Source organism: Pezoporus wallicus, unplaced genomic scaffold, assembly GCF_028554395.1.
Source record: "Pezoporus wallicus isolate ANWC-B61680 ecotype Strahan unplaced genomic scaffold, APGP_CSIRO_Pwel_v1 contig_865, whole genome shotgun sequence".
In the NCBI taxonomy this organism is placed as follows: domain Eukaryota; kingdom Metazoa; phylum Chordata; class Aves; order Psittaciformes; family Psittacidae; genus Pezoporus; species Pezoporus wallicus.
In genome coordinates, this window is record NW_026636827.1 from 2,504,351 (window position 1) to 2,529,961 (window position 25,611).

The window sequence follows — 25,611 nt, forward strand, 5'->3', positions numbered from 1 at the left end:
CATCTACTGAAATACGGTTTTACTTAAACCAGCTTGCATTAAAAACTTAGTCATGACAAAACCAGTAAATATTATCAATTCCCTCATCAAAGGTAGTTTCTGGGAAATGCTACACTCCTTAACAGGAGTGTGGAGACACTGGATACTCTGGCCTGGTTAGGTGGTGGGTTTTATGTTTACTTTAAAAAAAATAAAGAAATACTTTTCTGTTTTTTACTGGTGAGGTTTCTTTATGCTTTATCTGTCTCAGCCTCAGCCCTCAAGTGCCGCAAGGCAGTAGCAAGTTCATAAAGCACATCCACATGCTACACATCCTTTACTAAAAGTACATGTCTGCAATTTCAAGTACGTCTGGTTAAAATAAGCTGGAAAGCTTTCTGGGTCAGCCAGAAAGCTGTTTTTACAAGAAATGCTTTTCTTACTAGAAAAATTCTTAAAGTTTTAAACATCCATTTTTTCAGGTAAAGATTTAAGACAAGGTAGTGGTGCAAGGGCACTGTTTTCTATAGGGTGAAACTGCCCTTTTTCAGCAAAGACACCTTGATGTAACAGCCTAAAAAAGGTGTTATGTGATCTTTGTGTTGTCCAAGTGTTGCCTCTGCAACAGTTTAAAAGACTAAGAAAAAAGAGCCTGATGGATAACTAAGTGTGAAGGAATTTCAAGTTTCTACAGCCATTACAAGATGCCATACTTTAAAGTTTTATGAAGACAGAACAGTCAGGAGAGGAGGAAACGAGGAGTATCAGGGAATAAGCAAGTTAAAGATTGTACTAAGTAATTTAAAGAAGCTACACAGTTAAACAACAGCTACATTGGTCCTTGTCCTTCTCATCATTTTTATCAGAGGCATTTCCCTCAGGTAAACACAGCCTGGAGAACTAATTCTTGACAAGATCTTCGCTGAAGAAAATTAACTCCTCTTTATCCTGAAGATTTTTTTTCTAGGTGATACAGCTTAATCTGAGGGAAATACTCTTGCACCTCGCCCCTGTCCCCTCAGAAGAAGTTTTAGGGTAACACCTGGAACCTCACTACTTGAGGTAGAACTCAGATGTCTATACTTAATGTAGTCACAAACAATGCTGTTCCTAGGTCAAGTTATGCAAGGATGGCATTTAAAAAATATTTAGAACAAATCATTGCTGGTGTACAAAGAACTCTACGAGCCACTACTAAGTTTGGATTTATTCAGTAATGTCAACAATACTGTAGCTGGTTTTACATTTCAGTTTGTAAAGTGATGCTGATCTTTTGCCAATTCTCATTAAAACACATGAAGATCACTGTGAAGCAACATTGGCACATACACAAGGTAGTATTTACACAATATCTACTGGGGTTATTTTCCAGCAGGACACAGAATCGTCTCACCATATCAGATCAGAGACACGTACTGCATTCCAATGGACTCTGTACATACCAGCAAGTTGCTTGCAGTAAAACACCTCCATGCCTGACCTTTGTGTCCAGCTTTGCCCCTCACAGGCAGGGAAGGGCATAAAGTACTCAAAACCACAGGTGATCCACCTCACCATATCAGGTTTATGGCCCCAGATCTATTTATTTCTGTCTGGGAGAAGTGCCGAAGACAAGATCTTTTTGGACAACTGCTGCGCTGCTAGGAGAGTTTAGCATGAACTAGAACGTACTGTATACTTGAAATAAAAATAAGGCTACTGTAGAAGCACTTGCAACTTGGTGATTAACCAAAATAATACTGGGCTCAATACTTATGATTAGCAATAAATACAAATGACTTAGTATTTGCACATCAATTTAAGTAGATTACTACTGTCACTTGATAAAGTCTGATTAAGAACTGTAAAGCAGCACATCATGAATTTCAAGATGCAGTATTTGCATACAGCCCATTCATGTCCTTTAGTAAACAAGCTAATGCAAAATAAAATGACTCCCTTCGGACAGAGAGGAAATTGCAAAGCTTTCATCCCCAAAGATCTGATCAGAACTACTCATGAAACCATTCCACACCTCCAACTTAAGAGTTGCTTACAGGCATCCTTCACTGTCAACTTCAGTTCTGTTCTTGGGAATATGACACTCTCTAACAATGACTGTATTGTCTCCTCACAAGCCAGTCTATTTGCAACGTTCCTTTTCCCCAAAGGAAAACTAAGGGTGTGCTGCTTGTGAAGACACACAAGATGACCGCAGCCCAAGCCGTCAGAAGAATGTTGTATCTGCTGAAAAGGCACCTGCAAGTCGGAAGTCCTCCTTGGTCAGCACACTGTACATGCGCTGGGGCAGGGGTTTGGAGTAGGGGGCTGGGCGGGGGACAGTCGTACGCAGAATCACCTCCCGGCCTGTAGGTGGTGGGAAGTCTGCAACACCCCCTGTGTTGGGTCGTCGCTCCTCTGCTGGACCTGATCTCCTCAAGTCCTCGTCAGGTGGAGGCACTGCAGAAACCTTAAGTAAGAGCAGGGGTGTAACTACAGGGCAAGATGTCTCGCAACATTAGGATTCAAAAAGTGTCTCTTAAGAGGGAAGAGAGGAAGGTTAGAAATGGCAAACATATCAGAAGGTGCTAGGTGTACACAGAGCAAGACACTAATGGGATGTCAAGAAATAAACTGCACACAGCCAAATGGAAGAAATTCCATGTGTGGATGGTGAAGCTCAGCCCAGATCAAGCTCCTGGTTTTTTGGCATCATGAAGCAAGGGGTTTGATAAGACAAAATGACCCCTTCACAATCAGGGCTCTCTCCTTAGCCCATGTGGCTGCACAAGGCCAAGCCAGCCTCATTTTAAAAACAGTGCCACCACTGCAGTCTTGATAAACGATCACCTGCCGTTTCAGACTCAGAGTACTACTTGGATAGGTGCTTTCCATGACCAGATAGAGGCTTGCCAAAATTACACTACAGACCAACTGAGACACTGCACCAATCTCCATTGACACTCATTGCCTCAGCCAGCAAGCAGCAACACTGAAGTCTGAATACTGGAAGAAGGGCTAGCATGCTCCATGCCAGTCCAGTAAACATTCCCTAATAATATGTACATAAGTATACACCCCCATACCCTAACAGGCACACAACTCAAGACTGGCAGCAGCACCAAAGTGTGGCAGAGCCCACTGGACATCCCTCCTAGCCCCCTGGCGACCCCTCTGTGCTCCCCAGGAACAGCAGGACCCGGTGTTGCTCAGCTCTGTGGCCTGTGCAGGAACAGTTCCAGGAAACCAATGGAGAAGATGCTCCCTGTGCTACACTTCTTCATGCAATGACCCCAGTTCTTCCTCAGACCTCTCTGCATCTCTGTCCAAAAAGGTCAGTAGTTGCTGGGATCCAAACTGCAACATGCAGGTCCTGTCCGTCACTGCCTCCCCGCCAAAACATCTGGCTGTTCAAGTAACAAAATTCAGTGATGGCAACAGAAGAATACAAAGGGCATCTCCACGTATTTCAGCATCAGAAATTGTTAATGTTCGCTTGAAGAAATTACTTTGGTTTGGTTTTTGTTTTTTTATAGCTTTCTCTCTTTTCACTACCTTGTAGGCTCTAAAAATAAGTCTGTGAATGAGGAAAAACCATTCTGGAAACACAGAACTATTTTTATGCTTAATATGTAAACAATGGTACAAACTAACTCAGGCTGCTGTACTTTATCTACCAAAAGGTTCAACTCTATGAAGCTAGGGAAGATGAGTGGGAAATGAGGGACAAAGTCGGTTACCTCATCAGAAGATTCAGTCAGCTTGGAAAGGGATGAGAAAAGAACCAGTGATGAAAGATAGAAACAAAGGCAAGTCAGAGGTGACTTACAAGAGGCTAGAAGGAGATTGTAGGTTTAAGAGACATCATGCACTCTACTCCCAAGAACATGCACTTGCTATCACAATTTTCCTGAGAAGATTTGATAATACACCAAATTTTACACAACTTGGAGAACAGTCCAGGTTCTAAATGTAACGAACATGGAAATAATTCAACTTCTATTTACCAAACAACTCTCTTCTAAAATAAATCATGGTAGATGAAACATGAGTTGGGTTTTGTACCAAGTTTGCTCCTGTCCCACTAAGAAGGCTTAATTAAGAGCCACCAGCTCCTAGTGATAAGTACCTGTAACCTAGCCTTAGTTACTGATGTTTCAAACAAGATAAAACCCTAGAAATTTACATTATCAAGCATAAATGCTAAAAACATTTACTCAGCTTTAAAACCAGAATGCCTCAATATTAAAAAGGCAAGCACATACACATGCACACAGAGGGGCCTATCTCGGGCTCTACAGAGAAGCCTAAGTATGGCTGGTTGACATGTTGAGGTGTTTAACCACATTTTCCGTAAAGACTAGAGAGATAAAACAAATGTTCCGATTTCCATTTCTCAGAATAACTGGTCTGTTTTCAGAATGGTCTGTTTTAAGCTGAGTTGCAAAACACAGATTATTATAAAAGCATCCATACCTTGAAAGTGTTTAAAAAATGACATTTTTTACAGCAATGATTTCCATATGAAATTTCAGGCTCTAAGATGCCTGCAACACTATGCTATCTATTACTACTGTAGTGAAATTTTAGTTAGATAATCTGATGCTATGAGAAGGTGCAATTCTGACAGAAACTGGCAGCTAATGCAGTCCAAGAAGTTTTGAAATCAGTAATTTAGAGCTAATTTTTACAAAGACTGCTTAAGAGAGAAAGGAATATACCAATGTCATCTGGGAAAGGGTTTCCAGAAAACAGGTGTGACACTGGCAGTGTGTAAACTGAATGTAAAGTACTGAAAAGAGCCTGAAACTTCCAAGGCACCCTGGTTTCCACAGAAGAAATCTCAAGTATTCCAAGTGTAAGCCTTAGTTAAAAAGTTACTCCTAAAATACTGAGTATTATGACGTGTTTCTCTACATTCCTATGTGAAACAATCAACACACTTGATTGTTCTTGCTGTGATGTTGCATATACCATGTAACTGGAGCAAAGCAGAAATTTGTGCCATAATAGCATTACTGATGTCACCATTTGAAGTAAATCAAACATTAATGGTACCTCTATCTACCCAGCTGGCTTTAAGTGTCTGACATCCCAGGTCACTTCTTTCATCCTGTAAGGTTCCATTATTGCCAAAATCATGCTGAATATCACAAAAAAACCCCTCAAGCACATTTATGACAATACGTGCATATATGCAGACAAAATAAACTGGCATCATATGATAAGTTGGTGCCTCATACTGCTGAAATTAGAGGTGTCAGCAAAACAATCAAGCTTGCCCTTACCCTCTGAGCATTCACGAACAGCTTGTGAATAATGCTGCCAGCAGGTCCTCTTCCTGCACCGACAACTGACACTTCTGGCTGCTCCAGGAGACAGTTTACAAATCTGATTGTACAAGTTATTGAGAAGGAAAAACAACTGTTTAATTCTCAGCTGTATCTAGTTTGCTCATCTAAAGCCAGAACTATTTCCTGTGAGGAGCTCTCCACCCAGTACCCAGCAAGAACTGGTAGACATTCACAGAAGTTCTCTGCTCTAAAAGCGCAAGGAGAAAACCCCTGACGTTTACTGCTCAGCATCCCACCCAAACACGATTGCCACCTTTTCATCCCTTTACTCGTTTCCCTCTGCCCTGAAGACACCTCCCTCAGCCTTCACTTGGTTCCCTCCTATTGCATTTGTTCATGCTAATACAAGCTGCTTTCTTTCACAGTTAATGTAGGTCAAATCTAAGATGAACAAAGCAGCCTCCCACGTAGGTCAGGAAAGACAGAATTACAGGGCTGCTTGCAGTGCAACTCCAGCAGCAGGCAGAGTCAGGCTGCAGCCGAGGCTCTGAAAGGCCATCTCCTCTCAACTAAATGGAACCCAGGCTCCTAATGCAGATGTCTAAATTCAACATGACAAGCCTTCACGGTGTCAGCCATACAGGGGGATGACAAGAAAGCTGGAGAGGGAATTTTCACATGAGCAGATAGTGACAGAAAAGGGGGAGTTGCTTTAAAACTGGAAGAGGGGAAATTTAGATTAGATATTAGGAAGAAGTTCTTCCCTGTGAGAGTGGTGAGACACTGGAACAGGTTGCCCAGAAAAACTGTGGCTGCCCCATACCTGGAAGTGTTTAAGGCCAGGTTGGACGGGGCTTGGAGCAACCTGGTCTAGTGGAAGGTGTCCCTGCCTGTGGCACAGGGGGACAGAACTAGATGATCTTCAAAGTCCCTTACAAACCACACAATTCTGATTCTGTGGCTACTCTCAAGAAGCTGATTACCCCCATCACTGCAGGGTACACAGTCCCAAACAACACAACAAGATTTTTTTGAGCATAGAGATCTTACTTTGGTCAGACGTCACTCCTCTGAACTCCCAACACGTGCTACTAAAATGCCATCTCTCCCTGTCATCCCTCCCCCAGCACAGCAGTGAGAAGTTAACATGGGTTTTTTACAATTACGTATTAGTCATCTTCAGCACTAAGTAAATAATGTCAGCAGGTAGTGAAGCAGTGAAACATGACTTGATGCTTGTCATTCACATGGTTCCACGTAGTGTGTTTCAGTAAGAAAATGTAAGAAATATTGTAAGAAAATGTAACTTTGGGGGGGGTATTTCATTCCATGTTACTCATGGAAAATACTAAATCCTTAGTCCTCCTAATTTTACCTCTTCTGTAACAAAGTTCATTAAGTATACCTTACACATACATGAAAAAATATAAATGAAATCCCCAGGATTGTCAGGATAAAAACAAATTCCATTAAAGCAATCTGTGCTAGATGTTGTCAAAGAGATGGTTACTTAAGAAGAGCATTTAGGATACCCACACCTAACGTCTCTAGGTAGCCTAGGGACAGGGACAGCTAATGTTTAGAGTTACTAAAACAGCATTCCTCAGTATTTCTGGAGGGTAGGAGAAAAGAGGAATCAGTCACCTTTGCAGATCTTCTTTCTCCTCCTCATTTTCACATTTCTCTACCCCAAATTTTGCTTTCAGAGACCTGGCCCTGGCAATGACTGCTTCCACGCTCATGATCTGCGCAATGATTTCCTGCAAGAGTTTCATAAAACAAAAAATTAGAAAGCTGTTCTTTTAGCACTCCTGGGAACAGTGTAAATACCTATTTGGTTTTCAGCCCCAGCCTGTACAAAAGCCTTACTTCCAACTTCTTGTCCTCGGGACTGGGAAATCGTAGAACTTTACTGGAATGGGATATTATCTGCTTAATAATCTTCTTAACTGAAGATATATCTTCTAGTGCTTCTATTAGGAGGAAAAGAAACAAAGAAGTTGTAATTATTGCACCAGTGTTCACCCTAAAATATCTTGATAATTTATTAAACATCATTTACCTTCTTCCTTTACCTTGAGTACAGCTGCATGGATGATGCAAGGCAGGAGATGCCTTGCAAGGTCAGCTGGTTTCTGAACTGCAAGGTAATGAAGCACCTAGAACATTAGAATATTTCATATATTAGCCATCAAAACTACTTCCCAAAGATAAGGTTAACTACAAAAGATGGGCACCTGCAGCAAAGAATTCACAAGAAAGGTGCACCATTGTAAGACAGGACTCAATACAGAGTTTTACATGAATTCTGTGATTGATTGTAGTCCCAAAAGGTTAGAATGAAACTAAACCATATTTTAGGAACACTTTTGCTTCCCATCACATACATGCAGATAAAAACGTGGTTTATTTACTAGTAATTCAAAGAAATACCTAATACAGTTTATGAATTACTGTGAATATGCCTCTTTAGATTATTTCAAACATACTGTTGTACAGCACCAAGAATTTCTGAACCATGTTCTAAGAATTTCTAACCCTAAGCCATGTACAAATCCATTTAATAACTCCAAGAATATAATGCAACAACTTGTTATTGTTTAAGTCTTCCAAGAGGAAAAAAAAAATGGCTGTTATAAGCATTACAGATCAGACTATCAATAGCCATGAACATTTTTTACCTTCTCTGCCTCTCTTGTGTCATCAAAGAGTCTCTTCTGCCTCCGGGCTGGAACTGGTTTGGCTGTTTCCCAGGCCTCCACCCACATGTTGCTGGGAATCTTCATTCGGGCACTCAGCTCGCCCTTAATTACTATATTCCCCTTTTCATCAACCACTTCCTCTTCAATATAATCCCGAGGGGAGTACCACCTCACAAAATCCTCCAAACAACAGCCAGGATTAGCTGCCTGGAATGAAGAGATAAAATTTGTGTCTGAAAAATTCCATAAAGCCAGGATAACCTTTATAGAAAGCCATAGGGTTCAGTGGGCAGAGCATAGGCTAGAAACAAAAACTCTGGGAATTCGGCTTATAGACACCAGACCTGGGAGGGTGAAGGAATAAAGCATAAATCAAGATGACAGCAAGGGGTAAAACACACACCATCAACAAAACCAAAGAAACCTTCTTCTGGCAATATCAAAATTATAATCCTAAGGCAAGCTTCTGTCTGGTACCTGACATACAATAAATATTAATGTTCACTATTGTTTCAGTGTAGAAGCTTATGACGTTAAAGACTTAGATAAAAACAGCCTGAGCCTAAAAGAAATATTGGGCTGCATAAATATGGTTTCAGCACTCACTTTCCACCTTGTAACACTCCAGTAACAAAATTCACCTTTTCTTCTTCAAAAAGGAACTTCAAAAAATAAATCTCCCCCAATCAAAACCAACTTCATTTCTTATAGATGCAATGTCGACACAAATACAACCATCCATAGGTCTAGAACATGAAAAAGTTTTCTGCTCCATGCTCCTATCAAGGACTCACTTCCACTTTTGATTATGGTTCTATATTCTTATTTTTTCAGATCACTTGCACCATAGAAATAAAACTCCTACATATATTTGACATGTCACTGTTAAACTGATTCTGTCGTTTTACTTTACAGTACATCTGTATCCTTTTACTACAGAGTAACACTACAATAATTAGCAACAATATATATATAATTTCATGACAAAACCTCCAATCTCTTTTGAGTTCTGAGATCCTTTGATGACAGCAGTGTTACGTGCTCTTAGCTCCCTCTGCAGAGCTCAGAAAAGAAATGGAGCAAATTGCCAAAACCACAGCTAGTCCGGTTTGATGAACAGCTGTATAAAACCTCTAAATAGTAGTAACTTACCCTTCTTACTGAAGAAAACAACTTCAACTATACATAAAAATTATGTCCACCTCCCCAAATCCAAATACAGAATTATGTGTCAATAGATTTTTTTATTTTACCACCTTTACATTTTAACCTTTTGAAGTCTGATTAAAGGTGCATTTAGAACTAGATACAGGTAAGAGAGACACTAAAGGAAATCTACAAGGCTGTGGGATGCAGGTACATGTGATGTTGATTCAGGACTCTGAGGCAGAGTTTTCTTCTGACATCATTTGGCATGTGTTTGTCCAAGTTTCCAATTCCCAATCTTTCAGCTGTAAGTTTTGTTAGTGATTTTCCCTTCCCACAGACATTCTGCATATTTAATGGAACATTACAGTGTAACAGGCTAGATAGACTTTGACATGTTCTAACAGTTTTATCAGTAGGGTTTTAGTTTCAATTTATTATGAAACTTTTATGGAGGATAAAAACCAACCAAAAAACATTTGTCAGAAAAACCTTCCAAATTGTTCAACATGAGCAAGAGTCTGAGAAGAAAGCAGTCCCACAGAATTTTTAAGTAGTAGTACCTTAAAAGACTCCATATCTGAGAGCAAGCAGGCACTCTGCATGCGTGCCCGAAGGTGAGCACCTTCTGCTGATGTCCCTAGTTTTGCCAGTACCTCGGACTGTTCTTCCAGCAAATCTTCAGTCATGGGCGCTGGTTCCTGTAACATGGAAACAGTTTACAAATAGCCTCTTGGAGACTTAGCCCTTATTAAGGAAAAGAGACTGGAAAGCTCCCTGTCACCAAAAGTTCATTCAACTTTATTTGTACTCAAGTGAAATAACCATAATTTTCTATGCTTAAATTGTTTATCCTAAAGCTGTGCATTTGAAGATGACACTAAACAAAAAAAGAAGCTAAAAAGAAACAACTGGAGTATGAAGTAACTGTTAAAATGCCAAAATCTGGATCAAGTGCAGGAAGCAGTTGACTGATACTGTTTTGTTGAGATGGATACCTAAAGCAATGTAGAATTTTTGTTGTTGCCACTGTCAGCATGTAATTAATTGACACTATTTTGCCTGCCTACATGTTTGCTCATGCTTTTGCCCACTCAAAGCAATATTCACTAAAAACAATTTTTCCCAAGTGAATGAAAAATACTGTATTTTCCATGCACACTGACTCCAAATGACTTCCTCTGATGCCAGCACTTCCTATTTCATCTCTAGTCACTCTGCAAGAAAGTCTGTATCAGGTAATAGTTCTACTTGTTTGATGATAAACCTGCTTTAGACAACGGTACCAACACCTGATGACTACAGCTTTTAGATAGGAGTTGAGAAAGTAGCAGAAAATCTGATCCAACACTCTAGTCAGTTAGCTAGAAATCTTCAGGGTAGAAGGCCCACAGCAGTTCCTACTTTACAGGAAATAAAGAAAGGAGATGATGGAAAATGCCTTGAGAGCTGGAAATAAAAAGAAAACTAAATTTAAGGCAAGCAAGACAGCTTAAGTCACGTTTTAAAAAGAATCGTTTTGAGTGAAATTTGGTAAAAAGACCCATTCTCAAATAAAAAAAAAAGAGCATGTGAGATTTCAATTTAACAACCTCAAGTTTTAAAAATGGAAGCCAAGACCTTAGGCCAAAAATACTTAGCAATTCTAATAACAGATAAAGCTATAATCTGCAAACTACATACAATTACACAATCCTAGGTATGAGCCATACTGTATGAGAGTCATATTGCGCATCTGGCTCAGCTCTTGCTACCTAACCTGTGTTATTGGAATGTAGAGAGGCTCTCCTGGATGCAGCAGTGTCAGCTTCCCATGCGGATGCAGACGACCTTCTGGTTTTACGTTTACAGGCTCTTTGTTGCCTTCTTTTGCTCCTCCTTTCTTTCCATTTTCCTGCCCATTTCCTTTAAGATCTTCTGTGTCACTTAGACATTCAAAAAATTCCTCTTCACTGTCACTCCACGATTCCCAAGATTTGCCAACTTCTTTTTCCTTATCAGGATTATCTCCAGAGTGGTCTGCTCCTTTTCCAGCATCACCAGAAGTACCAGCAGGTGAACGATCAGACATGCTCCCCCTTTTCCCCTCATCTCTTGCTTTCTTTCTTTCAATGCAACAGTTTAACATCTAACAAGTTAAAGGGGGGAAAAACAAAAAACCAACAACCAAGGTCAGAAAAACTTGAGTCCCCAGAAATTTCTTACAATTCTAAAAGACAATTATATTGAACTTGTTGCTATAATATTTTCCCAAGAAATCCAGACCCAAGAATACAAGCATAATTAAATCCACAGCAACAACATATTTAGCTAAAAATTGCTATGAATTTGACAGTTTCCTTAGGAAAAAGAAAAATCATTCTTAAATTTGGGATATTTACCTGAAGTTTCTGATGCAGTAAACAACATCTCAGATCTGGAGGGCCATTAGCTAATCTAATAAAAGGTAGAAGTGTAACCGTTATCAATTATAAAGTTGGATCTTTCACACATATGTGGTCTTAAATCATATGAAATAGAAAAGAGGGACAAATATCCACATTGAACCCACCCCCACCATTTCAAATGTGCAGCTCTTATATGTTCTCAGCAGAAAAGCTAGAGACTGAACAAGCCCAGAGATTAAACTACATTTATTTTCTAGAGGTCATTTCTGAAGCTCAGAGATCATTCACACTGGCATGGAACAGACACACCCTGCATTCCTGGTCAGTCTATCGTTTCAAAGTTTTCAAAGAAAATTAAGCACCTTTGACTTTACTTTTAAATCTGCAGTGATACAGTAGGGTGATCTGTATATATTTCAGCTTCTATTTTATCCCTTACTGTAACTATCTAGAAGTACAAACTAGTCAACAAATGGCCAGTCCAATCATTAAAAAAGGATGTATTTCTGCTCTACACTGATGCCTTATCTTGACAGAATACCTCATTCAGTCTGCAACAAGCTCTACTACAGCAGACATAACCTGGAAGGGCTGGAATACTTCAGACAGCATTAGCTGCCTGAAAAGGCTATTACATCAGCAGGAACTTGGAACAGCTTCCTTAGAAAAGTGGTGAAACTCCACCACAAAGCTAAGGTGTTTCTGTCCAAATCAGTTCCTTCCTTTGTATTTAAATAATACGAACTGGAAGCCAAGCATTTGGATAAGCTCTGAGTTTTTTTCTCCACCCTCATTCACACAGTGAATGAGTTCTTTACCTTGAGCTTTCCCAAGCATTGTGAAGTTTTCAAAGGAAGGCACAGGTGCTTTTCCCTACTCTCTACCCTTTCTAGTTTTAGGGAAGAGTAGGGTAGTAAAAATAGAGAATAACATTTACAACTTGGAAAACAAGCCGGTATGCTTCGTAAGTCATGGTGAACTCGCTCTGTTGTTGAAAGAGAGAATATTTTCTGTGACAAAACAGTGACAGAAAAAAGTCTTACCCTGGAATAAGGTAGTTGTTCTCCCATCTGTAGCGCATTTCTAACACAAATTCTTGCCAAAGATGTGCTACTCCTTTTACTCCTCCATGGTAGAAGTTTATCATACAAAGACATAAAGCTAGCTTGTAAGTCAGACTATCAGAAGGAGCAGATTTAAACTGACTGAAGAGATTCTATGTAAAAAAATAAAACAAAGCAGAAAATACAGGAACAATGGCATTTTTTCCAACGTTATATGATCTTTCCTGTTTGTCAATACAAGTGGCTAACTAACAAAAAACAAAACCCCACAATTACTACCAAAAGATTCTCTTTCCAAAAATTCTCTCTTATAAGACAGGACAACCACAGCAGAGTCTGTATGAACACACTCAAAACTGCACTCTCATTCTCATGAGTGCTAGTCAGTTAAACTTACATAATCTTCACTCTCTGAAGGAGGACTGTTTCCTGCTGAAGTATTAATTCTGCTTTCAAATCCATCTGCAAGTTTGTCAGCAGCATCAGGAAATAAGAACTTGAATAAACAAACAAAAAAAAAATAATCCAAACTTCCATCAGTTTTTTTTCCCTGCTTTTCCCACTTTCTCCATAAAGCTACTGCTGGTTACATACCAGGAATCTTTTAATTAAAAACTGTTAGCAGAGTTCATTTCCCGTCCACTTAAACAGGAAAGAATGGTAACAACTTTGGCTGTTTCAAGAAGCTGATAAAGGCAATTCAAATAATGGAAAGGACAAACACTTTAATTTATAATTCTGCTACAAATGGTAAGCAAAACTATACAATGACAGAATGGTTTAGGGTTAGGAAGGACCTTACATATCAGCTTGTTTGAACCCCGCTCCATGGGCAGGGACAAAAAAAAATGCATCAGTGGAAGCATGAAATACATGTTTTAAATGAACTGGATGTGCATGGCCAGCTCACTTACCAGAAGAATAGTGTTTAGAACTTCATTGTTTAAAGGTGATTCATCTACACCTCTGTGTTTGCGAATTTTTTTCTTTGCACTGTGAACCATATTTGTGACTGATAATTTATGGATTGGGACTGGTGCTGGCTCTGTGAGCTTCGACAAAGCATGGGTAATATCAGCAACCTCTATAAAATAAAATAAACCCAATCAAAACATAACACCACAAGACCCTCTCTCTTTAAACATTCACCTGCCATATTCAGTCTGTTTATCGTGTACTGATTTTTAACACCATGTTACCAGAGCTACATGCCTGTGCTGTCACATTCCAGTCAATATTCTTACCCACAAAGCAGACTGGAGTCATAAAGAAGACACAGACTGCCCTTGATTTAATTTATTGAATGAAGTCTAGACTGAGTTGGTTGTATTGCTCCTGCCACCTACAGTAATAGCACTGCATACTTGCAGACAATTACTGGCAGGGTATCAGCAAAAGCCTGCTGAAGAGCCAGCGTTTAAACGCTGTTTATACCTACGATGAATTCATTGGTATTGTGTAACAAAGATTGCTCAAGCATATGGTAAAGCTTCAAATAAGCCTTAATTAAACCTAGTATTAATCACTACATATGTATGACCTTACATGGTATAAGCATAATTCTGTTTTAAAGTCCTAAGATAAAGTAGTCAAAACATTTTTTTCCAGAGCTGCTGCTGGTAACCTTTAGAATCTCTCTTACAATAAAATAATCACTTTTTAAAAGAGGGCGGACAAATTTAAATTAATAATTACCAGCAGCCTGAATAACCTCATCCTGGCAAACATTTCAAGAGAATTAAGAGGTAAAGAGGGCTAAAGAGCCTGTACGTCAAGTACTGGAAGTAATAGATACCCTACTCATCATAATACCTTTTTAAGATAACTAGTGAGCTACTTCAAAACTAAGACCAAGTATAACCAAAGAAAATACATTCATACAGGCCTTATTTGGAGGGAAGAAAAGGCAACGAGGCAGGAAGGAAGGGAATGTTCACCATACACAGCAAGAAAAGCAAAAGAATGGGACACAAACATCAAAAGGATGTCAGTACTGACACTGTTGGTATAAAGTCTGAACTGTTGATCAGATAATTCTGGTTCATCTGGGGGGGGGGGGGTCCCCCTTAAAATTCCTTAAAATAGAGAGTATGTCAGCACAGCCTTTCAAACAGAAGATTTTTAAGAAGACTTTTTAAACCGTTAAAACATGCAACATGCTGTACTTCGAAAAGCAGAAAAGCAGTTTAAAAAATACACACTAGTCAAATTTCAAACTCTAGTTTTCCAGTCAGGGAAATAAAAAAACAAAACACCACAACAACTGTAACAGAGGCAAAAGTCCTCTGGGACTTTGGGAGCTAAGCTTACCTAGATTTCATGAGACCTTATACCAAGTAGCACTGACCAGAAAATGCCTAGGAGTATTACAGAAAATGCTTAAGAGTTTTAAATATAAATGCTGACAGATCTCAAGTCAGACGGGGATAGGGAACGTAAAACATGAAACAATTAAAACCAAGTAACACAAATCAACAAGATTTTAGTTTTACCTTTTCCTTCCTCTTCAAATGCAGACCTCCCAAGTATCTCATCAGTTGACTCCTTCCGACGGCAAAGCTTGAAGAACTCAGTGAGAAAGTCACCTATAAAAAAAACTTTGTTTCTCAGCAGCTCTATTAAAAATATCACTGAGCAGTACGCTCACTCTCAAACTGATTCCCGAGGGACTCTAAATTTTATCCTTTCATTTGAAAGAACACAGAAATTTATTCTGAACCACCTGATTAAAGCTTAGGAAAATGCACACCTAACCAGCTACCAGCCACCTCTCCAGAGCACAGCTCTGCAGGCAGCTTAATCCACTTCACCCAAAGCAAGATGAAGCTTCTGCAGCATATTATTTGTTTGTCTGCACAGCTCTCCAGTGTACCAATCCTGCCTGTCAGATCAATTCAGCTAAGGAAATGGATATATGCAGAAGGCACTTCATGAAATGTAAAGATACTAGGAAATCTAATTTTCACAGAACACACAGTAAATGCTTACTCTCTGGAATCCGGTGAAGTAAGAACAGCAATGACGTTTACAGTACACAGATGCAGAATAACTTAAAACAGAAACTTTTTTGCAAAGCTCATCTTGAAAAAGAAGCCCAAAATACTGTCCACTCAAAAAAGTAAGGGGATTGAGGAAGCATAAGTCATTAGGTAATCAACAGTTCAGTCCTAAATTCACAACTGGATAGCTTAAAAGCTATAAGAGAAGATGGAGAATGCTGATGTCTTACCCAACAGACACTGAGGGTTATCTGCTTTTCTGACTCTCACGGACCACTGGGGTGCTTGAATAGGATCCAGGTCACTTTGAAGGAAAAAAATAATAAATAAAGAACAACAACAACAAAAAAAAAAAACAACCAACAAACCACCAACCAACCTTCACAAGTGTGCAAGAGATGAGTATCAAGTTCTCAGTAAACATAATGTCAGAGCCAGTTAGCCCATGGAAGCCGTTAATACATACTACATTACCTGACATGACAAACACTGAAATGCAAGCAAGAGTCCCTGTTCTCATGCACACACATAATATGATTAAGAAACACAGGAGAACAATTCAGTTACAATTAAGTTGTCTTTTTGGAAAGTGTACTAATGTTAAAAACTAATTTCTGCATTAATGAAAACATAAACCACTTCCCCCTCCCCATTTCTTAAGTATCAGTATACACTGATACAAGCCCTTCCTCTTTAGGAGACATAGCAGAAAATCTTGATGATAGTTTTTGGGAGATGAAAGTCAAATGGTTAATTTTTTTTTGCTTTCCGTGTCATCTTTACCAAGAAAGATGCAATACACTAAACTTTTAAGTCTAGTATTAAAATATACCTTAAAAAATTAAGTGTACGTTCTGTTGAGATTACAATATTTTCTCACACCGAAATGTTTCCCCAAATGAAATGTTCTATCAACAGACCCTAGCATACCTCAAAACGTGTTCTCTTTCACACACAAAGCCATGCACAATGCTTTAGACATCACTAAAATGGAGTAGTTAACAAATAAAGTACCATTCTAGATATCTGCAATTCAGACAAAATACTTACGAATAAACATCATTTTCAACAATTATACCTTCCGTTAGGTGAGGCCATGTCGTAGCTAAATGAAGCTCACTGAAACAAAACAAGATTTAAATCTTTAAAATGTTAAGATCTTGACAGGTAATTGTGATAGTTTGTATTTAAGTTCCTTTATGCATTTTGCAGCATCATCCAGAAATTAGTTTTCTCACGGCATGCATCCTGTTGGTTATTCTACAGTATGCCACCCAGGATTGAACTAACCTTTACTAGTACCTGGCATACAGGAATACACACAACTCCTCTACAAAAGGAGAGATAGTGCATTGTGTTCTAGGCATCCAGGTATAGAGGAAAAAACAACATTCATGAGTTGCCTACAGCATTACACACTGTCTAATACATTAAAATTATTTTTAGATTTGCTGAGCGGTGATGGGGGTGTTAAGAAAATGACACGGTGGGACTGTAATGACTCAGTTCACAGGGTCTGTCAATTTAAGTCTTCTACAAACATCAAAATAAAAGAATGGGTTCAACCCTTGAATGAAGGGGGTTTATCTTCAGTTAAGGTATATTTCAGTATAACAGTTTCAGAGATAAATTGAGTTTATGGTGAAAAATTTATCACCAACAGGAATGCTGAATATTAGACAATTTTGCAAAAGGTCTTATTTGCTATTAGACCACTATTTTATACAGATTTTCTTAAGTACTTGAATAATTAAATATCTGCTAGGGACATACTAATTGTATAAGATAAAAATGAAATAACATACCTCTAAGTCATCCATTAAGGAAGTTTAGTTTTCTGAACCCGTATCTTACCTAATAGGATCCTCACAGGCACCAAGTGGTAACTTCCCAAACTCCAAGCCTCCAACTTCTCCCCCAACTAGAGCATCTATATCTAAAGACAGATCAATACATATAGAATTTATGGAATATTTTAAGCAGCATTATCATCCTAATTTTGCAGTAAAAAGACGGTAGCATGTAGGATGCCCAGAGAACAGCTAAGCAGCTAAGGTGACAAAGCTATGAAAACACAATCCTAGCATACAAAGTAATTGTTTCCAGAAGTAATAATGCGACAGGACACTCAAAAAGACAGATAAAATTCTTGTATCTGTGTTGAAGGAAGGGTTTTCCCTTCATACAGGCAACTATATCTATAAAAGCAGCATTAAAGAGTAAATGCTGGTACAAGAACAGACACGAATTTGCCATAAAAATATTCAGGCAGAAAAATCAGTTCCAAGCAGAAAAGGAAGACTCCACATGGACAACTCTGCAAGAGTGAAAGAACAACTCCTTTTAAAAGGCTGACAATTTTATGAAAAGACTTAACCCAGTGATCTGGAAGATTCTTTGTAATCTCAGATACTCCCAGCATCCTCAGACACTTCTCATGTTATATCCTTCAAACACATAATCTAAAAATAGACAGCCTTCACTGAACAAAAATTTAAATGGGTAATAATGCATTGCAATGTCATTATAATAATATTATTACAGCATCTGGTCCTTGATTGTAAATGCATCTGGCAAATTGTTTATATATAAAATAAGTGAGGTATTAGAACAGATAAAGTATTTGGCTAACTTAATTACATAATTTCTTCTTCAGAGAAGATAAAAGACAAATTATTTGATTGTATTTGAGAAGAGCTAATTGAGTGATGATAATAATGTATGGGTCTAGTTCTTCACAGTGAACATAAAACCACAACTGCATGTAGCAAGAGTAGATTTGTTTACCTATGAGCTAGAAGATTATAATTTATTTTCTGATGCTGTCTATATTTTCTGACGCTATCTATATAGAAATAAGTCTGTTAAAAACAAATCCTTGACAGCTGAGGAAGAAAGTGTTACCACCAAGCAAGCATATGATAGTTCACTGTAAGAGTACCAAGTGAGCTAACTCACTCTTTTTTCTAAATAGCACCAGTATGGCATAAACTTATCAAACCTGGTATATGTACTTCAGATTCAGAACTACACATTTTCCCATTGTTAATACCTTTACATAATGAAGTATTAGAATCATTTACTTTATGGAAATAATTGAAAAATAGTCCTGTGACCCATTAGCACCTACTAGAACATGAATTCAAATGTTTCCCTAAGGAATTCAGGGCACAATTCTTTACAGATCCACAAGCAGTCACCCCTTTCTCTCCAAAAGGATACTACCATTTTAGAAGTATTGCTGTATCTCTAGATACTAATAAAAAAGCATATTTCTAGGCTCAACCCTAACCAAAACACCTGTTACAATCATAAGCCAGACATGATTTCAGAGCAGTTTTAAGCATCTTAGGGAGTAGGATGGTACTCAGTTGTAACTGCAGCCTTTCCTAGTAATGCAGAAAATGTTTTAATCTTCTGGAAAGATACACAAGCATCCTCTTTAGCACTGGTTGTTTAACTTCAGTTATTCTGAGGACACAAATCTCCTACCTGGCGGCTGCTGCGGCCAGAAATACTGCTGCCAGTCTTGAAGCACATAAGTAAGCCGAATAGCCATGCTAACAGGAGGCAGCGGTGTTAAAGGGCATCCCTTGAAAAGAGTAATGAAAAAAATCAGTGTAAGGAGTACATCATCTCAAACACTATAGGCCTTAACACAGATTAGTTATGATAGCTTGTTTTACACCTAATTTTATCAGAACTGCAATATCCCAAGTATTACTAGTAAAGTTATTGCTCAACACAACACCCACAGGTAAAATACACGAGTCACTCATATGTTCCATTTCACCGGTAATTCCAAAGTAACTGACCCAGAACGCATTAAATTTTCATTAAGGATTTCTTTTTCTCACCATTTTGATGAGACTGCTGACTACCAATAGTAGTTGTGAAGCATTGCAGTCAGCCCTAGTACTCCATAAATAAGCAGTCCACTCAGACTCCTCACATTTTAGCATGTTGTTACTACTCTTAACTTAGCTTCGGCAGCTACAAAGTATCAAAATAGGAAAAAAAACACCACTCCTACCCTCCCTTCTTTTATATAGCAATATTGTTTGTTTGGGGGCAGGAAAGAGAGCTTTCTCACAAGGAGACTAAAACGGACACATTTTTTCACATGCCAGTGAAAATCAAAAATGAATGAATGTGGCAACACTGAAAGACTAAACCCATACCAATTTTCACTTTTTATCACTAGATACTGGCAATATCTGGAAAAAGACTTCATTGGTATCAGAAGTGGAAGTATCTTCCTTACAAAAAATAAAATCCCAAGACAGAAGTAAACCTACAAGCAACCAGGTAATAAAATAATTATTCTTTGTATCGATTACATACATTCAAGCAAACTTACAATCTTGGATTTGAAAACATCCAGTAATCCTGATAAATGAGTATACTGGTTTGGCACTTTGCGAAGATGAACCATTTCAAAGTCAGTTCGAACTCCCGGACCCTGACATTCTCCAACATACATTCTCCGCCATTTATGATGTATTTGCACAAATAGTGGTACCTGACTACAAAATATTAATATCTCGGGTTATTTAAAACATCATACTGTCTTGTAGTCTCTAAAACCAGGTAAATATTTTAACTTAATTCCATATTCTTTAGAATATATTTTCTCTTAGTGCAACACAGTTTAAAACACTCAATAGGAATCAAATTAAAATACTATTAACTTCAGCATTAAATGGAATGCCTAACAAATTGTCATAAGCACAGCCCTATGCAGAACTTCGGTTACCTAATTTTCAGTCTAAATATTTTTTGAAGAAGATTAGAAAGTTATTGTTTCTACACAGAGGGAAGAAATCCACTACCAAACATTATACCTGTTACTCCAACAACTTCTAGCAGTTTTTAAAAGCCTTTAAGGCTTTTAAACAATAATGAATATAAACAGCACATTGATTCAATCTTAAAAAAAAAAAAAAAATCCCATGGAAACTTGAAAAAACCTCTGTAACAACATTATGGTGCCAATACAACAAACTCTGAATGTCTTTTGCTAACAATTTAATACTTGTTCCTCACAACAGTAGTATGCTAGAGTTTTACCCAGACATGTAAGAAGGTTTATGCTTTCACCTACCAGCCAGTGTTCCCCAACGAAATGGAAACAGAGCTCAGCAAAAGGTTACATTTGGATTCACTGAGAACTGCATCGTTATTTGCAGCTGGAGCAATAACCACAAACTCACGTAAACCATACCTTAAGAGAGAGAAAAAACACACATTCCTGGTTTTTAGCAATCCAGCTGGAATGGGTTTTTTAGAAATATTTTAACCCAAGTAACCTAATTATCACCAACATATTACAGAATCTTTTATTTTGATGCGATTACCTGTTTCAGAGACAACAAGAACAAAGCGGGCGTGGAATGCTGCAGATTCTCAAATCACAAAGTAACAGAGCTCAACAGCATTCAAACACTGTACTCGAAATAATGTGATGACCTCCTGGTCTATCAGTCCTGCAGATTTTTTTAGTTGATGGTAATAACACCTTTAACTATGTATACACAAAGACAATCTCTCTAGAAAAATGCTATAATGTGCCACAGATTTTCATTACTAAGAATGTGGTGGTGGTTATTTCTTTAAGTACTGCACCCTTTCCTTTTAAGAATACATCTAAATATTACAAATAAAATAGCTTAGTTAGTGTGTGAAATTCAGAAAAAAAAAAAAAAACCAAAAAACAAAACAACAACATTTTGGAGGGATATTAAAAAAAAAAAAAAAGATAGGCACAGTATGGTGGGCTTTTTTCACACTCCCTTCCTGTGTCTAGTACAAAGAATCATTTTACTTCAGCTTTAAATTTTGATGGAAAAAACTTGCAAATGATTGTGTCAGCAAAAAAGATTTTTCCATTGCTACACCTATTTCTATTAAAAATAAGAGGCAGCATACATACCATCTTACTAGACAGTGAGCTCTAGGAGGAAAGTCATTGTTCATGCACAGCAAGTCCTGCATAGGCAGAGGAAGGGCATCTGTAAAAGAAATTGATACACAAGAATACATCAGCATCCATTCAGCTGACTTAAAATTATATTTGCAATTTTTTGAATACAAAGCATACTAATAGCAGAACATCTGATCACACCCATCAGATCCCAGAAAATTTCACAGAAGCAAATCAACACACTGTGAATTCCACATTCCGAAATATCTTTACAGGTATATAAGAGAACTATCACCTACCTTCCACCAGTTCTTCCTTCCCATCTTTGTCACTGGGTTCTTGTACAAGATAATGATGGGTAATTGAGAATTTGAAGTCTGCAAATGAAATTTCATCTGATTTTTCTTCCCATGTTCCTGTGGTGTATACACCCTGCATATAAAAAAGAAGGTATTATTTGAACACATAAATTTACACTAACATTCATAAGCCTTAAAAAGTATATTACCTACACGATCTATAATATTTATACACCTTTTTCTGCAGTTAAGTATTTATTACTAAATAGCTAAGCATGATTTAATTTAAAAAGAAAAAATTCTCAAAGCACTTCACTATGAAGGCAGCTGAACGCTAAAACCCATGCTACCAATAATCACGCTCATTTCAAGGACCAGATATTCCCAAGGAAGTCTTCAGAATTAGATGGCAACAAAGTGGCAGATAAATCCTCTCATACACAACTCTACATCTTATGCACATGCACCCTCAACTTTGCCCAAAGATGGGAGTTTCCCACCTAGGATTCTATCTATAACTAATCCATTCCATGCAAATGCTACCTCGATATTTATTTTTTAATATGCTTTCACTGATAAATGAATTTTTTTCTATGATCTGCAAAACTTCTGTGTGTCAGCACAGGCAAGTTTCTATGGAAAAAAAAAAAGAAGAGAACATCATTATACAGAATTGCATGCTGCTACTAAAACAAACCAACTTGGACAACCCTTTAATCTGTAAAGTGTGCCTTCTCACTAGGAATTAAGAAGAGGGGTCTGGTCTAGGAAAGAAAACACACTGGAATACACTGACAGCTAAGGTTGAAAAGTAGTTTATTAGATAACACGAGTTCTCTGTACCCTGACTAAAATAAAGAACTGTAAAATTCCTCTGGAAACACAGTAGACATCCAGTCCAGAGCAGCTGAATATATTTGCACTAATATGCAGAAGAGCACAGCAATTTCCTCTGCATTTTACAGGACTGAGAAAGCACTACAAAGGCTCTAATTAGACTTTGAAAAAAAGTCACTCCAATTTGTAAAGCATACTGAGTCACAAGTAGAACTACGCAAACCTCAACTGTACGTATATGAGGTATGACAAAGGCACATGACAGGGCAAAAGAATTCCTTCAGAATTTCATAGAATCATAGAATAGTTAGGGTTGGAAAGGACCTTAAGATCATCTAGTTCCAACCCCCCTGCCATGGGCAGGGACACCTTACACTAAATCATATCACCCAAGGCCTCGTCCAACCTGGTCTTGAACACTGCCAGGGATGGAGAATTCACAACCTCCCTGGGCAACCCATTCCAGTGCCTCACTACCCTAACAGGAAAGAATTTCCTTTTTATATCAAATCTAAACTTCCCCTGTTTAAGTTTTAACCCATTACCCCTTGTCCTATCACTATAGTCTCTAACGAAGAGTCCCTCTCTAGCATTCCTATAGGCCCCCTTCAGATACTAGAAGGCTGCTATGAGGTCTCCACGCAGCCTTCTCTTCTCCAGGCTGAGCAGCCCCAATTTCCTTAGCCTGTCTTCATATGGGAGGTGCTCCAGTCCCCTGATCATCCTCGTGGCCCTTCTCTGGGCTTGTTCCAACAGTTCTATGTCCTTTTTATGTTGAGGACACCAGAACTGCACACAATACTCCAGGTGAGGTCTCACAAGAGCATTTAGAAGGGTTTCAACCACACTTCCAGATTCAAAACAAGGGGGAGTGAAGGGGAGGAATCACTAGGCCCTATGTGAAGATCCAGGTTTACCAGGGAAATAACCTGTTTGGCAAATAGCCCACCAACAAATTTACAAGCATCTGTGAAATTGCCATTTTTACAAGTGAAATTCCCCAGTAGAAATCATTATCTGCCACACCTAAGAAAACAGCAACACATGTAATAGACATGTATTACTAGTTAGTAATCCAAATTCCAAAGAAAATAAAGAAGCAGTAACTGACCTTTTCTAGAGGTTTGCCTGAAGAAATTCCAATAAGTTTCCAGTCATTCAATACTTCTTCTATTTTTGAAATAAATCTATTAGGGAGAAGGGAAAGGCATTAACATTTGCTGAACAGTAAACCTGTATTATAATTCAGCTACCTAAAAAGCAGGCTATATGTTGTCCTGCTATAGAATTCCTTTAAAAACAAAACAACAAACCAACCAAAAAACTAAAGAAAAAGCAATTAAAAAAAAAAACAACAAACTATCAGAATAAAAACAGAACAATTGCTTCCTTGTACAAGTAAAATGGCCCTCCTATGTTTACACTTCAAATGACAGTCACTTTTAGCAACTGCTATGAGCATGCTTAAAGTGGTTATAGAATCTCACTTTTTTGGAGGGGGTTGGATTTTTTTTTTCTTGGCATTGCAGCATATTACTTTTAACACACACTCCTGTTTCTCCATTAACCGACAAAATGCATTTACGACAAAATTATAAACTAAATTCTGATTTAAAACAGAGTTCTTAGAATCTCTATCTCCTTTTGTCAAAAACATCATCGCTTGAAAAAGCATCTTTAAAAAAATAACGTTAAGACTATAAGAGCACTCTTCACCTTTAATTTTCTTGCATGCTGTTAACTTTCAAAGACTTCAGCTGCAAGATGACAATTTTAATAACAGGAAGATACTTAAAAACCACATAAGCCTTCTAGATGTTTATTCTAATCCCCTGCAAACAGACAGCAAACCAGAGCTTTGTCTAAGTTCAGGAACAGCTTGGCTAGATCCTCTTAACCAACTCATCAGTGACAGCCTCAGCCTCGGCCGCAGAGACAAGCCGGAACAGCCGTGACGAGGCTCCGGGTGCCACGGGCATCGTCCGGCTCGGCCTCCCGCGGCACAGGTGACTGGTCCGTAGGCAGGAGCGGCCAGGGCAGACACGGCAGAAACCCGCTATCCCCCTGCCATGACGGGAGCAGAACCAGAGGCAGCACCTACCTCTCCCACTCGGAGGCGGTGGTGAAGTCCGTGATCTCAAACACCTCCGACTCGGGCTGGGGGGAGAAAGGAGGAGAAGCAATGAGCAGGAAGACTGCCACGACGAAACACACAGGGAAAGAGATGGGAAGAACACTTACTTCGCTGTCCGCCGCCATCGGCTCACGGGAAGGAGGCGGACGGCGGTGCGAGCCATCCCGCCCCGGGGCCGATCGCCACAACGGCGTTCCACGCCGCGGCGGCGGCGAATACGTGTGCCTGTCTTTCCGGTGCCCTCCGTGGGGTGGGGATATCCAGGCTGTCCTTCCGCGCTCACGGCTGGCTGAAGCGCCTCACGGGCGCTGCTGAAGAGCCGCCTGCTGGGGTGTTTACCTCAGGGAGATGTGAAGTTGGGGTGTGGGTTGGTCCCAGAGACTCTCCGGCTCTGTCAAGGACAGCCCGAGAGGGTAAACGAGGTACTCTACTGGCTGGGTCGCCGTGTGGCCGGAGTACAGGGACGCGAGTGGTGTCACAGCTTGGTACCATGAGGCCGGTTGTGCCCGGCACCTGCAAGTGTATAAGTAATAAATACACCTTTCCAGTCAGCCGGGAGCTGACGTGTCCCCCCGGGCCTGGTGCTCCGGGTTCAGCCTAAAACGAAGCCGCTGCGCCTCCCCCCCTCTCCCTTGTGTAACCCAGGGACGTCCTCCAGGTGCTTCTGGCATCCATCGAAACCAGTTCCCTTCAAAGCCAGTTAAGCTCAGGCTGACGGCGACTGCTTTTATCCTTTCTTCTGCCTCAGCACAGTCTGCTACCTTAAAAAGCAAACAAAACTCCACAAAAACATGCAAAAACCCAAACAAACAAAAAGTATCCTTGAAGTCTGCAGCTTAAAGGTGCCAAAAGGGATATGAAAAACTAC

General features: G+C 39.1%; 1 protein-coding gene across 5 annotated transcripts; it reads right to left on the bottom strand.

Annotated features, from left to right (window-relative positions):
* Positions 1–1,163: 1,163 nt before the first annotated feature.
* On the bottom strand, positions 1,164–25,357 carry RAB3GAP1 (RAB3 GTPase activating protein catalytic subunit 1). 5 transcript variants are annotated; one of them, XM_057401856.1, is made up of 25 exons: positions 25,170–25,356; positions 24,711–24,766; positions 23,721–23,796; positions 21,773–21,905; positions 21,483–21,561; positions 20,655–20,774; positions 19,911–20,076; positions 19,043–19,142; positions 17,405–17,486; positions 16,601–16,669; positions 15,781–15,854; positions 15,044–15,136; positions 13,466–13,635; positions 12,949–13,047; positions 12,531–12,703; positions 11,482–11,536; positions 10,860–11,228; positions 9,664–9,801; positions 7,934–8,161; positions 7,315–7,411; positions 7,122–7,225; positions 6,897–7,012; positions 5,247–5,349; positions 3,699–3,719; positions 1,164–2,428 (listed from the first exon to the last, which is right to left on the bottom strand). In XM_057401856.1, the coding sequence occupies exons 1-25, from the start codon at positions 25,233–25,235 to the stop codon at positions 2,186–2,188; spliced, it is 3,030 nt and encodes a 1,009-aa protein (XP_057257839.1). In that variant the 5' UTR covers positions 25,236–25,356; the 3' UTR covers positions 1,164–2,185. The 5 variants fall into 5 exon arrangements, 4 of the variants coding, with proteins under 4 accessions (XP_057257839.1, XP_057257841.1, XP_057257840.1 ...); XM_057401858.1 differs by lacking the exon at positions 25,170–25,356 and adding an exon at positions 24,851–24,868; XM_057401857.1 differs by lacking the exon at positions 3,699–3,719 and having other exon boundaries at positions 25,170–25,355.
* Positions 25,358–25,611: the final 254 nt, after the last annotated feature.